Source organism: Podarcis cretensis (genome assembly GCF_951804945.1).
Source record: "Podarcis cretensis genome assembly, chromosome: 9".
Classification (NCBI taxonomy): Eukaryota; Metazoa; Chordata; class Lepidosauria; order Squamata; family Lacertidae; genus Podarcis; species Podarcis cretensis.
In genome coordinates this window covers 4,075,968-4,093,692 of record NC_137178.1, presented here as the reverse complement: position 1 = coordinate 4,093,692, position 17,725 = coordinate 4,075,968, and the positions used below count along the sequence as shown (strand labels likewise).

The window sequence follows — 17,725 nt, the reverse complement described above, 5'->3', positions numbered from 1 at the left end:
CATGGATGTGTTATAGAAAAAAACCTCTCCTTTTCCCTTATGGGTTATCCAAGAGCCCCTATAGAGTCCTTAAGTGGGTTCTCTATTGGTAGGAGAAAATAACAGAGGCCAACCAGAGAATACTGAGAAGCAAAGCAGCTAGTAAGCCTGATCTTTATTAAACTGTTGCAACAGGGCCCCTTCGCTTACCCCACTCAGGGAGGGAGGAAAGGAACCCTGAACAATGGTGTGCAAGCCCTTATATAGACTTTCGAAACTGCCCACCCTGTAGCCCAAGACCACCCACCAAAACATCATGCATACATCACAGAAGGAGGAGGTCTACAGCAGAAATCCTGCCTGCCAGGATACCTGATAATGGTCACTGATTGCATTACCTGGGCAGCCTGGCCAAGATGCTAAATACTCACACAAATACATCCTTGAGACAGGATTCGTGAGCAAAAAGACAATGGGAAGGCTTTCCCCATTTGCAGTGGTGTCCAAACTTTTTTTAAAGAGGGCCAGATTTGATGAAGTGAAGGGCCGTGAGGGCAGACCAAAGGGCTGACCAAAGTTATTAACCTGTTTTTAGGATTGCAGGATTGTTTAGTCGTGTCCAACTCTTCATGACCTGTGATCTCAGGATCCTTGTCCTCTACCAGGGATTTCAGACATTGAAATTCGGATTCATTTGGAGTTTTTTGCATATCAGGGGTAATAAATACCGAGCGTATATCCCCGTAGAAACGGCAGCGTAACAAGGCATGAGAGACAGTTTCTACCTCCATCAAGCCACAGGGGCAGACTTGTTCAGCGTATGGTTTACCCTCAAATCTGCCCTGCGATAAGGCAGGTGGCAGCACGTTGAATCTAGCGAGGGCAAATGACCGTCTGTATTTAGGTATTCATAATTTTGACAAATAATTTGCTGGCGTAAATCTTCTCCCATTATCTCTTATTGCTGGGTGTTTATTCATCTCGCTCACGTGGCACTTTTAAAAGTTATACTAACTTTTCTCTTATTCTATTTCACCTCTCACTCTCCAAACTGAAAAGCCTCAAAATGTTGAAACTTTCCCCCTTTTCTGAAACTCTTCCAAATGCCAAAACCGGAGGGGAATTAGCTTCACGCACCCTTCTCGCCTCCCCCATTCCCAGTCTGCCTCCGCCACCAATAAAATGAAATCCAAATTCTGCTGCACAGTCTGTGCTCAGAGCCAATTGTGCAGTCAGCTGACTTTTCCAGCTGGCAAGGAATCCTGCACCCTGACCAGCCCAGTCACATGAGCAGATGTTCCTTGGGCAAAGCCATGCACAACTCTGGGTGTTGCACAACTCTTAAAGGCGCAGGAGCCTTGTCGTCCGTCTGTCCCCGCATCTGCTATAGGAATTATAAGGTCTCATATATAAAAATCATATGTTCATAAAGTTAAAAGGCAAACACATACATAAGTATATAAACCACATGTCTGAAATAGTACAGGAGAGCAATCCTGAAGCTAGGTATTTTGACTCTTCCAGTGACTTCAAATATTCCTCTGCAGCAGGCATATCCAAAGTCTGTTTCAAGGGCCTAATTATGGTCCAGCTCTCACTTCCATACATCACTACTGGGAAAACCATAGCTTTAACTATACGGACCTTTGTTGGCAAGGTGATGTCTTAAAAAGCAGAGACATCACCTTGCCAACAAAGGCCAGTCTAGTTAAAGCTATTCTTTTCCCATTAGTGATGTATGGAAGTGAGAGCTGGACCATAAGGAAGGCTGATCGCCAAAGAATTGATGCTTTTGAATTCTGGTGCTGGAGGAGACTCTTGAGAGTCCCATGGACTGCAAAAAGATCAAACCTCTCCATTCTAAAGGAAATCAGCCCTGAGTGCTCACTGGAAGGACAGATCCTGAAGCTGAGGCTCCAATACTTTGGCCACCTCATGAGAAGAGAAGACTCCCTGGAAAAGACCCTGATGTTGGGAAAGATGGAGGGCACAAGGAGAAGGGGATGACAGAGGATGAGATGGTTGGACAGAAGCTACCAGCATGAGTCTGACCAAACTACGGGAGGCAGTGGAAGACAGGACTGTGTGGCGTGCTCTGGTCCAGGGGGTCACGAAGAGGCGGACACGACTAAACAACAACAAATTTCTGCCCTGACATGGGTGTCTTGGGGTTGTGTGAATGGTCCCTTTTCTCTTTGCTCCAAGCTCAGCAAGAACCCTTCCCCTTTCCCAGCCAACTTGGCATGTGCACATCTACAGAGGCGATGCCAGGGAGCAGGGAGGGTGCATTCCCTGCCAGTGTTTCGCCTGGCACGGCCAAACACACACAAGCTCTCAATGCCAAACGAAGCCTCCAAACCTCTCGGGGCAAAGAATAACAGAGCCGGCTTTCCAAGGATAACTGGAGGGAGCCTGAGCCAGCCTGCCTGTGAAACTCAGGAAATCCAAAGCCATCTTTATGTAAGAAGTTTTAAAGTCAGGGCGAATGCACTTTCCAGAGTGCCTTAAAGGGACGGCTGCTGTTTTCTATGGATGTGTGTTCAGGTGGGAGTCTGTTTGCCTGACCTATATGCACAGGATTTGTGTTGCGTGAGGTTCTGGGCTCCACCAACAAGCTGCAGCCGTTGGCCTTGTGGCTGCTCTGGAAAAAGGGCTAGAAACTATGTTGCAGGAATTTATGTATAGGTTGGGGGGTGGGTGGGAGTTTGCTCCTCCAGCAGATATCATGCACATGCAGCCCACTACCAAAATCAGCACAATCGCTTTTTTGTCCCCACAAAACACTTCATCACAGTTTCTTCCTATCTATTAAAAGGGCCTCTGCTGCACGATACCAAATGTAAGAAATGTAAGAATGTAAGAATTCACTGATCAATCTATCTATGTTCTGGCTTACAGGGAAAACTTCAGAAATAGTTCAGATATAGACATGTGAGCTCAGCTACTCAGCTGCCCCTCTGCCTGAGTGATAATCCCTGGCATCCTGATACCTGAGTTCCAGACATAACAAACATTCCAGAAATAACAAACCCAGATGAAGACAAAAGGGTGTGATTAATTTGGCTGGGAAACAGGGAAATGTAAATATCTTTTTTGTTACACTTGATGGGTGTTTGGTGGAGGGCAAGGAGAACCATGGGGCAGGGTCCAGGATGCTCAGATTACTGCCACCAGACCTCCCCTTTCATGATGTAACCATGATGTATTAGTGACGTAGTTTGGAGGGGGGGGGTGTAACATGGGGATTAAGGTAAAGGGACCCCTGACCATTAGGTCCAGTCATGACCGACTCTGGCGTACAGCTTCCAGGTCATGTGGCCAGCATGACTAAGCTGCTTCTGGCAAACCAGAGCAGCGCATGGAAACGTTGTTTACCTTCCCGCCGGAGAGGTACATATTTATCTACTTGCACTTTGACGTGCTTTCAAACTGCTAAGTTGGCAGGAGCAGGGACCGAGCAATGGGAGCTCACCCTGTGGCGGGGAATCTGAAGCCTTATTATATTATAGGGACCCTGAGCCAAGGCTCATTTGCCCACTTCCCCAGGACCTCAGAGGAGACAAACTCACCAGGGACCAGAGTTCTTCTGAGAAAATAGTTTATTGAGATCTGCGCAGAGGCTTGCCAGTGGAATCACTTCTCAAAGACTGGCCGCAAATACATGGCATTTAGCAGGCATTCTTATACTGTAGGTACACCTTTCTCCACCAATCACCAATCGCCAACCTAGCATCTTACCTTAGGAGGATAATCACATTAAGCAAGTTCCTCACCCATTTCCTTGTCTTATGTGCTTACGTGGCTTCTCCTATTCTTTACTTGACCTGTGTCACAAGCCAAACCTGCTTAAGCAATCTTTATTGGAATCTATAGCCAAAGCTGCTCAGGCAATCTATATTGCAATCTATATTGCGACAGAGCTAAGCCGTCCCTTCCTCCATTCCCTCCTCTTCTTTTGGACAGCCTTCTGGCTCGTCCAAGGCAATAGGCTGGTATTCACGCATCAAAGCTATCACTCGGGGACCCATCATGCGCGACATTGTTTTGTGCACCATATTTTGCAAGCATTGCACCAAGCAGGGAATACAGAAGCAAAGAAGCAATAAAAATAAAATTGGTCCTAAGAGCATAACAAACATTCCTCTGAGCCACCCATTTGGCAAAAACTTATCCAGCCAAGACATATTCCATCCTTCCCACGTTTGTACAGGGACGTGTGCCACCTTCGCAATACTTGTGGCTAAATTACGGATGGCTTCACCATGATCTGAAATATTGAAGCAGCATGCTCCACCAGTCAGGTTGAGGGCAGCACAAAATCCTCCTTGTTTGGCCAGAATAAAGTCCATTCCCAAACGCAGCGGGAGGACAGCAGTGCGGGTCTCATCCAGCTGGGTGGCAACAAGGCGAAGGGCGGTGGCCGGTGCATTGGCCACAATCTCTACTACTGCCTGGAGTCGGATTATGCGATTTAGATTGTAAATAGGCTCTCTGGCACCTACTACTAACTCATCAGGGTTCCAGGAGGCCGGATCATAGTGGGCAATTATTCGCTCAGGTGGCCATTCGTCCTTTCCCCAGGTCTGCTTGCTCCCTGAGGCTATATTCGTGATATCAACAGATCTGCGATTGCGATGGGGAAATGAGGTGGTAGGGAGCAGCCACATGGGGGGTAAAAGGAAGGCTGGATAACAATTGCCCCACCAACCGTTGGGGAGGTGGTGGAAAGCCTTTGTCCCACAAATCCAATATACAGGATCCTTGTTCTGGGTGGCCGTATAGTCAGCCATAGAACTAAAAGCTAAAAGATTTAAATTGGTGCAGGCTCCCCCACACTCAGAGGTATCAGTGGGGTTACACGTACACTTGCATGAGGAGCGCCCAGTAAAAGTTATATTGTGTCCAAGGGTGGCATCTTTGGTCTGGTTGACACAGAACCATCCGGGAATCCGATAAACCCGGAGGGGATAGGAATGATTCCAGTATGGGCCCCACTGGAATTTACTTCCAGTATACTGGATTCGGGTCCGATTAAGAGGCAACGGAAGCAGGGGCATGCCCCCAACTGCATCCAGAGGTCCCAAGGCACAAACAAGGCAACGGGTCCTATTCTCCGCCTTAGCTATCATTTCTGCCGTTTGCAGCCAGCGGTTGTAAGGGTTGTGGATGCCCCACGTGACCATGAGGCGGGTAATGTTTACCTGGGAGATCCAGGACCCTACCTCCCCCTGGGCCAGAGCGCAGGCGGATTCCCCAACTAGGAAGAGGAGAACTGTCAGCGGGATGGAGGAGAGACGCTTTCCCCCGCAAATTCTATGGCGCTCATGCCAGCAAAAGAACAGGATCATCCATAATATTAGGGCCGTACATATTACTCCTATCCACCAAGCCCAATGGTTCCATGGTTCTTCCCACCATTCTTTAGTCATGATAGGGGTCAGGTGCGGGATTGGGCCTATCTGGGCGCTCAGGGTGGTGAGGATAATGAGAGAAGCGCGGGAACCTCCAGGCGTCAAATCCTATCATGTGTAAATAAACTCCTGAGTCCCCAGGAGGGTGATTATGTCCTTGGTGGGTAGGGGCCAGATACAGACCCCAAGGAGATGGTGTCCGGGGGGTGGGGTGGGCTATCACACACCCACAGGAATAATGTGCAGCTTGCAAATGGCAAATACTAGGTGTGAGAATCCCTACGGGCTCTTCTTTGGACCAAATAATACACACCAATGTTTTTTCAGGGATTAAAACATTATCAGGGGGCAAAGACCGGACGGTTGGCACGTTGGGAACGCTACCGGTGGGCGCTCCTCCCATTTACTTCTTCAGCCGTGCGTAGAAGTGTCAGCCTCTGGAGTGACACCAGCAGGGCGGTCGTCTGCTGGACGTCTTGGAGATGGTCAACCGCAGGGGATTCTCAGGATCAAGGGAAGTTGTCCATTCAGATGTAGCTCGCTTGGCACGTGTGTGGTGGACCCACGGGGTGATGCCTGCTACTTTAACTGCAGTTGGTGTAGACAACAGAAGGGTGTATGGTCCCTTCCAAGTTGGTTGTAAAGGAGCTTGGGACCAATCCTTTATCCACACCTCGTCACCAGGCTCGTATTGATGTAGAGGCTCGACTAGCACACAAGGGGTGCGAGCTTGGGTCCATCTGTTGAGAGAAATGAGATCTCCGGAGAGTGACTGTACATAGTTATTTATCTCCACATCCTGAGCAGGAGCAGGGGATATCATACGCACATAAGGCACCGGCCTGCCGAACATAAGCTCAAAGGGAGACAAATGAGTTCTCTTGGAGGGCAGGCTGCGAACTCTCAACAAGGCAAGGGGCAACATCGCCACCCAGTTTGAGCCCGTCTCCTGAGTCAGTTTAGCTAGCTGATTTTTCAAAGTCCTGTTCATGCGCTCTACTTTACCCGAGCTCTGGGGCCTATAAGCTGTATGCAACTTCCAATTTATCTGCAATATCTTTGCTAATTCCTGTAACACTTTGTGTACAAAGGCTGGCCCATTATCAGATCCTACAGAGCGAGGTAAACCATACCGCGGAATGATTTCTCGTAGCAGGCATCTGGTAACCTCAGTTGACCGCTCAGTCTTGGTGGGCCAGGCTTCTACCCATCCAGTGTAGGTGCACACTGCCACCAACAAATAATGGTATAAGCCACACCGCGGGAGTTGAGTGAAATCTACCACGAGGTCTTCCATAGGCGCGGTTCCTGAGTGTTGTACTCCAGGTGGGCCCAATTGACCAGTTCGTGGGTTGTTCTTCTGACATAAGGTGCATCTTCTGCAAGCCTGACTTGCTAATTGGTATAAATTGGCGATATAAAAGCATCTCTCAAGCTGTTTTGCCATCGCATCAGGGCCCACATGGGTAGTGGCGTGGTACTTGTGGACAAAATGGGAAGAAAGAGCTGCCGGTATCCACACACGCTTGTCTGGCGTAATGTACCATCCTTCCTCAGATTTCTCCAACCCCTCTACATTAATAGTGTCCTCCTCAACTGGGGTGTATCTTGGTTTTGTACAGGATTCAAGGATGGCTTCCGGTATTAATGGGGCCACTAACTGTGACCAGTTTAGGCTGCCCTTTTGGGCTGCTTCTTTCACTATACGATCAGCCAATCGGTTTCCACATGCTTCCTCGCTTGGCTCTGTGCGGTGTCCATAGCAGTGGATGACTGCCACCTGCTTGGGTTTCCATACCGCGTCCAGCAATTCCAGTAGGGCTTCTGGGTGTGCCACTCCCATACCTCAAGCAAGGCCGGCACGGAGTGAGGGGTGACACAGGTCGTGTCTTGTCCAAAGGTAAATTTATCTGCTTTGGTTAAGAGGGTGGCTACAGCTACCACAGCTCTCATGCAAGGTGGGAGCCCTTGTTCAGTTGGGGCCAGCTTTTCAGATAAATATGCTACAGGCTGCTGCCAACTTCCAAGTTTTTGGCACAGAACTCCTCTTGCTGTGCCCTGGTACTCATCTACAAACAGGGTGAAGGGTTTCTCAGGGTTAGGTATTCCCAGAGCTGGAGCTCGTTGCAAGGCTTCTGAACAACCTCTGCTATTTTGGCCATATTAATGGGGCGCTTGGCTGCTCTTTTTATTCCTTCTAGTACAGTCCTTTGGTAAGTTTCCAAAGTGGTGATGCCTCCCGCCGTTTGGTAGTCCCAATTAGGAGTGGTGTGGGGGGTATAGACCCTCTATCTGTGCTTCGGTATTTGCCTGGGTTCTCAGATATTCTCTGGCTCCTGTGTGAACCTTTCAGACCTCCTCAGTGGTTAAAAGGGAGTCCAAGAGGTACTGTATATCATCATAAGTAGGCTTGTAGGTTTTAAAAATGCCCTCAAATAACTTGATTATTTTTGCAGGGTCTTCCTCAAAACTAGGGTTCTGATTCTTCCAATTGCACACATCTGCAGTGGTGAATGGTATGTGCTGGATGGTATAAGTACGGGGTGCCGGCTCTCCATTTGCTCCTGGTGGACCGGGTGGGTCATAAACCCTCCGCAGTGGCATAATTGCCACGCCTGACTTCAATTGTTCTGGTTCCTGTCTCTGCCTTTTATAATGAGTGGCTGCGCGGGCAGCCGCGTCCAACCATTTCTTTTGCCTCGTCTTCCATTTCTCTGACTTGCAACTTGCTATGTCCACCAAATGTGGACTTACATCTACTGCTGTGGCGAACGGTTCCACATATCTACATACCCTATCCTCATCTACAGGAGCCCACTTTCTTCCTTGGACATTGACTTTCCTTAACTTTTCTAATAACTCTTCCTCTTCTTCCTTTTCTCTCTCCTTATCCCTCTTATCCTCTGGCCTTAGACGTGGCGTCTTAGGTACTGCTCCTCCCCCTCCTGCGGGCACATCACCTGGGTCCCCTTCTCTGGGTTCTGGGTTGGGAACTGTTCTTGGAGGGGCGTATGGTGATGGCCTCAGAAGACCATCATCTTCAGAATTATCAACCAGGACCGGGGGTTTTGGCCGGACAGTTTGAATGGCGCAAACCTTTTCCTGGCTTATACTCCCTCGACACCCTTGTACCCATGGAGGGTTTTTCTCCACATTTCTCTTCCAAGTTGAAATATATGGGATTTGGTCGGGGTGGATTCTGAGGATGTTCTGCCATAAGGGATTGATTAAGGCCAAATCGAAGGTGCCCTCTGGCGGCCAATTTGCCCCTTGGGTGGGCCAATCGACCTCACACAAAGTTCTTAAACCCCAATCATCAACCTTCGTGGCAGCCTTCCAATTTATTGAGAAAACACTGTAGAGGGGTACATGGAGTACATTTGCTACTCCCGGACCCCATCTCTGTCGGGATACTCCGCTCCTAACCGGACTTAAAATCCTCTCACACTCCACACGCTACAGATTGTGATTTGGACGAGCTCGCGCTGCCAAAAAATGCACAACCCTGCAATCACTTGGCCAAGGGACACTGTGTCCCGACCGCTCAACCACTTTCTCACTCACTGGAGTATCCTCACACAAAACACTTTTCAAACATACATCCCTTCACCTCCCTTCCCCTTCCCTCTTACCAGAACTGGCGGCACCTTATTGCCACGGCCAGCCGGGGTGGACCAAGCCCTGTTAAACCTTAAACTCCCCAATTTCCCAAAGGAGCTTCCTGGTACCACAACCACTCCCTCCCTGGCGGCACTTTACTGCCACAGCCAGGTGAGGTTGATCAGACCTCAAGCCCCTTAATAAACCACTGGGCTTACCTTGTCCCGCAGCGGGTTTTCCTGTCACGGCCGTTCTATTTTCTCCCTCAACCGGGTGTCTCCACTCCAGAACGATGTGGCCGGTTCCCCCTACGAAATGGCAGGGTGCGCGCCGGAGCCGCAGACATCGAACCGAGCTGTTCACCACGGTTGAGCCTGGCCTCCGGTCCTGGGGGGAGGGGCGGATCCTGGACGAGCCCCCAAATCTGAAGCCTTATTATATTATAGGGACCCTGAGCCAAGGCTCATTTGCCCGCTTCCCCAGGACCTCAGAGGAGACAAACTCACCAGGGACCAGAGTTCTTCTGAGAAAATAGTTTATTGAGATCTGCGCAGAGGCTTGCCAGTGGAATCACTTCTCAAAGACTGGCCGCAAATACATGGCATTTAGCAGGCATTCTTATACTGTAGGTACACCTTTCTCCACCAATCACCAATCGCCAACCTAGCATCTTACCTTAGGAGGATAATCACGTTAAGCAAGTTCCTCACCCATTTCCTTGTCTTATGTGCTTACGTGGCTTCTCCTATTCTTTACTTGACCTGTGTCACAAGCCAAACCTGCTTAAGCAATCTTTATTGGAATCTATAGCCAAAGCTGCTCAGGCAATCTATATTGCAATCTATATTGCGACAGAGCTAAACCGTCCCTTCCTTCAATTCGAACTACTGTACCGACCTTCTGTTCGGCAAGTCCTAGGCTCTGTGGTTTAACCCACAGCGCCACCCGCGTCCCAACATGGGGATTAGGAGCTAATAAAAATTTGGGGGCTCTTTTGTTCGGGGCTTCCATCTTGTTCCACCTGGTGGCAGGTGGGAGTCCTGTGGCGACAGTCTTCAATAAAGGCCAAGCCTACTGGCTGCTGTTTTGCTCTGGTATTCCTGGCTGGTGTCCTTGTTTTTTGTCCAAGGGAGCCCTCAGATTTCTCCGCTAACAATCTAGTCTAACCCCCTGCAGTACAGGAATCTCAACTAAAGCATCCATGTCAGATGGCTTACCTGAGGCTTCTTTGGCAGCTCTTTCCTGGGGGGAAAGTTTGACTTTCTTCTTCACGACCTTCTTCTTCACCACCTTCTTCACAACTGGAGAAAGACAAAGCCATACTTTTTGTTTGTTTAGTTGCTCTTTTACGCTGTTTTTAAGTCACATTTTAATCAGTGTTTTATATTTGCTGTTAGCCACCCTGAGCCCGGTTTTTAAACCAGGAAGGGTGGAGTATAAATAAATTATTATTATTATTATTATTATTATTATTATTATTACTACTACTACTATTATTAGTTCAAAATATTTATGCACTTCTTCATTGTAGAAAAAGAAGAAAAAAGACAGAAATGATCTCTCAGAAAAAGATAAAATGACATTATCAATAAGAAGAAAAATAAGAGCAGCAATTTAAGTTGAAGTAACAACGGGCTAAAAAGAGTTTAAAACTCACATCGACTTTTTAAACATCTGGACTGGTTTGCTGAAGCAAGGATGTCTTTAGCAGGCACCGAAAAGGATACAGTGAAGGTACCTGCCTGATATCAAGTGGCAGGGAGTTCCCAGGTGTAGGTGCTGCCACACTTTAAAGTATCGAGTTTTTGCCAATGTGGAATGGGTAAGAAGTGGCTCCTTTTGGTGATTGGAGTGGCACTGTGGGCACATGCTGGGCAAAGCAATCACACAGGTAAACTGGCCCTAAGTTGTTAAGGGCTTCATATACAGTGGAAAATACCCTGATGTTGGGAAAGATGGAGGGCACAAGGAGAAAGGGACGACAGAGGATGAGATGGTTGGACAGTGTTCTCGAAGCTACGAATGTGAGTTTGACCCAACTGTGGGAGGCAGTGGAAGACAGGAGTGCCTGGCGTGCTCTGGTCCATGGGGTCACGAAGAGTCGGACACGACTAAACAAGTAAACAACAACAACAACATTAGAATCATAGAATCATAGAATCATAGAGTTGGAAGAGACCACAAGGGCCATCGAGTCCAACCCCCTGCCAAGCAGGAAACACCATCAGAGCACTCCTGACATATGGTTGTCAAGCCTCTGCTTAAAGACCTCCAAAGAAGGAGACTCCACCACACTCCTTGGCAGCAAATTCCACTGTCAAACAGCTCTTACTGTCAGGAAGTTCTTCCTAATGTTTAGGTGGAATCTTCTTTCTTGTAGTTTGGAACCATTGCTCCGTGTCCGCTTCTCTGGAGCAGCAGAAAACAACCTTTCTCCCTCCTCTATGTGACATCCTTTTATATATTTGAACATGGCTATCATATCACCCCTTAACCTCCTCTTCTCCAGGCTAAACATGCCCAGCTCCCTTAGCCGTTCCTCATAAGGCATCGTTTCCAGGCCTTTGACCATTTTGGTTGCCCTCCTCTGGACACGTTCCAGTTTGTCAGTGTCCTTCTTGAACTGTGGTGCCCAGACGCCCACCTTCAGGAGCACTGTCTCCCTCCCCCGCATTAGTCAGTTTAAAGCCCTCCTGATGTGGTTTCTGAGATTTTTTGCAAAAACATTCCTCCCAACCATTGTGAGGTGCAGCCCATCGCTTGCCAGAAGTCCATCTTCAAGAAACTGCAGTCCAAACAAAATAAAAAAATTCCTTCCAGTAGCACCTTAAAGACCAACTAAGTTAGTTCTTGGTATGAGCTTTTGTGTGCATGCACACTTCTTCAGATACACTTCAGATACACACTTCTTCTGCAGTCCGTGATCTAAGAATCCAAACCGTTCCTGTTTACACCATTTGCGAAGCCAGCTGTTCACTTCCACTATTTTTCCCTCTCTCCCTGGGCCACGTCGTTCAACTGGGAGGACAGATGAGATGACAATTTGTGCATTTAATTGCTTCAATTTCCTGCCCAGAGCCTCGTAGTCTCTTTTGATCTTCTGGAGGCTATTGCTTGCAGTGTCATTGGTTCCCACATGAACCAAGAGGAAGGGGTATTTGTCAGTGGGTTTTATGATTCCTTGCAGTCGTTCAGTTACATCTTGGATCTTAGCCCCGGGGAGACAGCACACTTCCCGAGACATCTTGTCAGGCCCACAGATCACTGCTTCTGTTCCCCTCAGTAGGGAATCCCCTATCACCACTACACGCCTCCTCTTAGGTTTGGTCGGGGTTCTTCTGTGAGCTGTCCGTTCCAAGGTCGCCTGCCCATTCCCTGAGGACTGACTTTGCTGCTCGTCTTCATATACCTGATCGACTGTAAAGAGGGAGAGATCCTCAAATGGAGTCTGCTCTTTGTCTTCCATGCTAGGGGAGAGGACCTCAAAGCGATTGTGTATTTCTAAACAATCAGAACGAACCCTGGGCCTCCTACTTCTTTGAGTCACATTTCTCCATATATCTGGCTCCTGTGTTGGTGAACTAGCCTCCTTCTCAGGGGAGTCCCCTGTCTCCTCCTTGGCGGAGACAGTGTGCTCTGTTGCTTCCAAGAAAAGCTCCAGCTCTCTAATTCTTTGGAGCGTAGCTACACGTTCCTCCAGTTGCTGGACTTTGTCTTTTAAGAGGGCAATCAACATGCAATTGCTGCAGGTAAAGCTGCCTGCAACCTTTGGCAAGATGGCAAACATTGCGCAGGAACCGCAGGCGACTGCAGCTGTTCCCTCACTCTCCATCTTGAGAACGTGTCGTTGGGGGTGGCTACAGCAGTTCTCCATCATAAGAAGTGTGCAGACAGGACAAATAACTCCCCCCAAAAAAACCCTAGGTCTCCCCCAACAAACGTTTGAAACTAGCTCCCCTAAATCTAAAAGATGGATCAAACTGCCGCTGCCCTGCAAGCTCTGATAAGCTCCTCCCACAGCTAATCACCTGCCTCAACAGAAACCCTGCCCCCTCTGACCTTTGCACAGGGAGAGCAGCTAATCAGCCACAAAGAATCAGCCACGTTACTTCCCTTGACCTGGACCCTAAACTACTGTTGATGCTGTCTAGAATACCATTAGCTTTTTTTACTGCTGCATCACACAGCTGACTCATGTTTAGCTTGTGGTCTACTAAAACCCCTTGATCCTTTTCCCACGTCCTGTCGTCAAGGTAGGAGTGTCCCCCCCCAAAAAATAGACTATATATTTTTGCAGCTGATTCTTCCTGCATAAGTGTGGAACCTTGAAATCCTGCGCAGGACGTTTTCCCCCTTGCATGCATGCGAATGAAAAGGGTTTCCTTTCTTACTTTGGCAAAACCTTCCCTCCCACACCCCCAGCAGCCCTGCAGCCCCACGCAGTGGAACAGGAAGCGGGAGGCCCCCACAAACAGTGCCTGCTCTGTGCAAGCTCAGCTCTCTGGCTCAGCTCCATCAGATCCAGCCGCTTTCCTTCAATCAACCCCCTTTGGAGAGGCAAAGCGAAGCGAGGAAGCCAGCTTGCATCGCAGCACCAGGCGCGGCGTGGGAGCCTGGAGCGGAGAGAGCCAGCCAGCCAGCCAGCTATCAGGCAGGGAAGAAAACCTTTCGAGGAATGCAGCCTCTCTTCTCTGACACAGTTGGTCAGTTAGTTACCCAAAAAATCAGGCATCCACTGTTTCATGGGGTGCAAAAATGTGGTTACAAAGCACAGATCCACATGGATCCTCAGGATTTTTGCATTGGGTCATCCCAAATTTGCCACCAGATCACATACCATGTCCATGGCTATAGCCTGCACCAAAAAATTCACGCATCCACTGTTTCGTGGGGCCGCAATGGCGCAAAAACGTGGTTACAAAGCACGGATCCACATGGATCCTCAGGATTTTTGCATTGGGCTACCCCAAACTCACTGTCAAATCACATGTCTGTGGCCACAGCATGAACCACAAAAATCATACATCAACTGTTTCATTCAGAATATTTTTGTTCTTGTTTTCCTCCTCTAAAAACTAGGTGCGTCTTATGGTCAGGTGTGTCTTATGGAGCGAAAAATACTTAAGTATTTTTATTTATTTATTTGATTTGGGGAAGGCAGCTGCCCCCCCCTCCTGGCTATGCCCATGTCTGTTTTGCATATGAAAAAAATATTTAGGGTCATATATATGGGATCAAGTCAGAAACCGGGATGGCTTCTGTAATTCCTGGAAAATCGGGGCACTTGGAGGGTATGTCAGTGGTAGATCATCTGCTTTGCATGCAGAAGGTGGCAGGTTCAATGCCTGGTATCGCCCTGTCTGTAAAACCACTGCCAGTCAGTGTAGACATTATTGGGCTAGATAGGCCAATGGATCAGTGTAAGGCAGCTTGCAGGCGTGGAGGGTAGCAGCTGCTACATCAGAAGCCTCCTTGTGGCAGCTTCGCCTTCTGTTCTCATGCCGAGTTTGCAAATGCAGAGTCAGCAGAAGGGTGGCATCCCCTGGCACCGTGATGCCTGCAGCTCTTGGCGGCCTGCCACGACCCCCCCTCCTAGCACTGCCAGGAATTGCAAAGCAAGCAGCAGGTAGGTCAGCTCGAAACACTGCAAAGCCGCCCACGGTTTGTGCAAAGGTGCCCCACATAACACGGAGACCCCTTGCATAACACCATAAAGGCATGCTGGCCATGCCAATACATTAGCATCGTTGGTGAGGCTCATTTGACAACACCGAAAAATGAGGGCTTTAGTGCAATTGACCGAGGCCTGTGGAACTCTCTGCCACTGGAGATTCAGCGGGCAATTTCTGCGCCCAATTTTAAACACCACTGAAAGCGCTTCTGTTTTCCTCCAGGCAATTCAGAAGACATCCTTCCCCAATGGTGAATTAATGTTTGTTTATAACTTCAATTTATGGCATGGCTTCATGTCTTTTTTTTCCACGGAAGAGCGGTCTGTAAATATTCTTGTAAATATAGATGAATGAAGTGCGAACAGCATCACAGAGGTCCATAAAGCGCAGGACACGCGGAAACGGTTAGCGGTTGAACGCAAATATATGTGAATGACGCTGCAAAACAACACAGGCCAGTATGGTTACACAGCAAAACAAACCACACGGCGCGTGCCATGACCCAGAATTGCAAAATGCCCAACTAAGGTCTGCAAAACTCGACACTGGTTTTGCACACCGCAATTCCCTCCCGATAGCAAAGTACCATCCAAACAACATGTTGACCACCACAACAAGCTACACAAGTCTTCATCACAAGACACAGACCTTATCCCTCAGCGTAACAACGCAAAGCTCTCATCACGTGAGGAACTCTTTATATAAAGAAACTTCTGGTCAGTTATTGTGATGACTGAATCCATTATGTTCCATGTTTCCGGTACACAAGAATATGGTATGTAAATTTATTGTTTAATGTTTATGTTATGTTACTTAGTCTTGCATAAAATTACATTACATTTGCATAAAATTACATTATGTTCGTTTATATAATCCAGAGTATGCACAGCTGACAAAGCCCGGTTGGGCGAAACAAGGAATTATCCTGGAATTCTTGTCTTATTTTCTGCTTGTGCCATACTTTCAAGTTTTTCATCTGATACCTACTTACAAGGAACGCTAGAATTCTCAAAAGCATCGACACATGGAACACTACAAGATTGATATAAGCATTCCACATCGTGGTTATTGCTAATATAAGAACTAAATAGACTGTATCTCCTGACCAGTCCGCTGGAATATGTTCCACTCATATGACAATTTGGTCTATAGAATTACATATTGTGACATGATATGTTGAATTGTTTTTTGAATTAGAAGTTATACTGTTACATACAGCCTGTTATGTTGTGTGTGTCATTACCAGAACTGGAACTATTTGCATCAAATGGCAGTGCGTTCCGTCCTCAAAATAAACAAGTAAATGGGATTGCCTAGCGCTACACAATGTAAGCCTCCCAACGCCTCACCCTCACAGGATTGAAGTCCAGCCCCGCAGAGCTTGCGCATGAGGCCTCCCCGGCACGAGGAGACAGGCGAAAGGTGACAATCCACACACAGAGAGATCGATAATCATACAGTTGGAAGGGACCAGAGGGTCATCTAACTCAACCCCCTCCAATGCAGGAATCTTTTGCCCAACGTGGGATTCGAATCCACAACCCTGAGATTAAGAGTCTCCTGCTCTGCCGACTGAGCCATCTCAGCTGAAGTGCACACACACACACACTCATTTGCTTCACACTTTTGACAGTGGGACGGACTACCTCTGAAGGTGGCAAACTCTCCTTCGCCGGAGGTTTTTGAACAAGAGACGAGATGGCCATCTGCCAGGGATTCTTGGATTCCTGCACTGTGGGATGCTCCTTCCAGCTCTACAATTCTATGGTTCTGTGCCTCTTAATTTTAACCCAGTGTTCTCCTGTGGCACTGGTGTGACAAGCTGTACAGCTAGTATCTCTGGCCTGAACCCTGTGTAGAAATTAATTCTCGCAGGAGGTTGGACTAGAGAATCCTTGGGGGTCCGTCCCCCCCCCCCCCCCAGCTCTACAGTTCTAGGATGTTGTTTCCCAACACGGAGCTCAACACAGGTAAATCCTAACCTGCGAACGACCCTACCCTTGCATTTGCAAGGAGATCTTCCGACAGGGCCAGGGGCGCTCTTTCTGACACCCAAACAGCCATTCACACGTTCTCTGGGCTACTCCTGGATGTTGCGGCAGAGTGATGATAATTCCAGAAAGCTGGATTCTAACCAGCTTTTCATTTTCCTTGCTGGGGGCAGCCCACGAACAAAGACCAGTTACATAAATCTCCCAGAGGAATCTCTGCACCCTCAAACTGTCCGCTGGACTTCGAGAAAACACCGGTGTCTTTGCAAAATCCTTGCAGTGGAGCGGCCCATCGCCTGACTTTCCCCTCTTCCAAACCTTGCACCCAACAAACTTCTCAGCGCACCCACAATCTCCCTTTCAGAAAGACCCCCCCTCCTTGTGCGTAAAGAGGCAATGAATACCCGTACCTTTCTTCCCAAGAACCGGCTTCTCCGTGGCCACCGTGGTCTTCTTGGCGTGGCTGGTGGTAGCAAAGGGCGCTTCCTTGCCCTGTCTGCCAGGTGAGACTGTGGTCCTGAGGTTAGCGGGCGAGGTGAGCTCCGGGCGGGCTGTTCCCCTCACCTGCTTGCTCCTGGAGGGCGCAGGTGAGGTGGAAGGTGCCCTGGGGAGCGCTGCTGTCACCTGGCTTGCTAGTGTGGGGCTCTTGCTAGGCTTCCGTTGCAGGAGGGTGGGGGTGACCGTGCGGGGGGCCCCATCCACCACGCTGGGGGCCCAGGCTGCCAGGAAGATGGCGAGGAGAGGCAGAGAGAGACGCATCATTCCCCCCCCCTGCAAACTACACACTTCCCAGATTTATAATCTCCAAGCTCTGTCTCTCCTTCTCTCTCTTTTGATGCTGCTCCCCTCTTTCCCTTTTGTCAGATTCCCTCCCCCTCTGCACATTCCTTTTTATTTCCATACATGTACCGCATTGTCAGGAATAGCCGGGACCCGCAAAAAACCCTCGGCGCTCCACGCCCCCTCCTCCCCCTTGGCTCCTCCAAATTGCCCAATTCACTGGGGCTTGGCATTCCTCTCTGGATTTCCTCCTTCATGCAACGGTAGTTAAGACTATGGAACTGGCTCCCAC

General features: G+C 48.6%; 1 protein-coding gene across 1 annotated transcript in view; it reads right to left on the bottom strand.

Annotated features, from left to right (window-relative positions):
* Positions 1-17,525, bottom strand: part of CPXM1 (carboxypeptidase X, M14 family member 1) — a 36,794-nt gene extending 19,269 nt beyond the window's left edge. Inside the window, exons 1-2 of the mRNA XM_079990823.1 lie at positions 17,064-17,525; positions 10,208-10,291 (exon numbers count right to left, since the gene is read on the bottom strand). Of these exons, the coding sequence (XP_079846949.1) occupies positions 10,208-10,291; positions 17,064-17,415 (436 nt within the window). The 5' untranslated portion in view covers positions 17,416-17,525. The remainder of the gene's footprint in view (positions 1-10,207; positions 10,292-17,063) is intronic.
* Between the last annotated feature and the right edge of the window lie 200 nt (positions 17,526-17,725).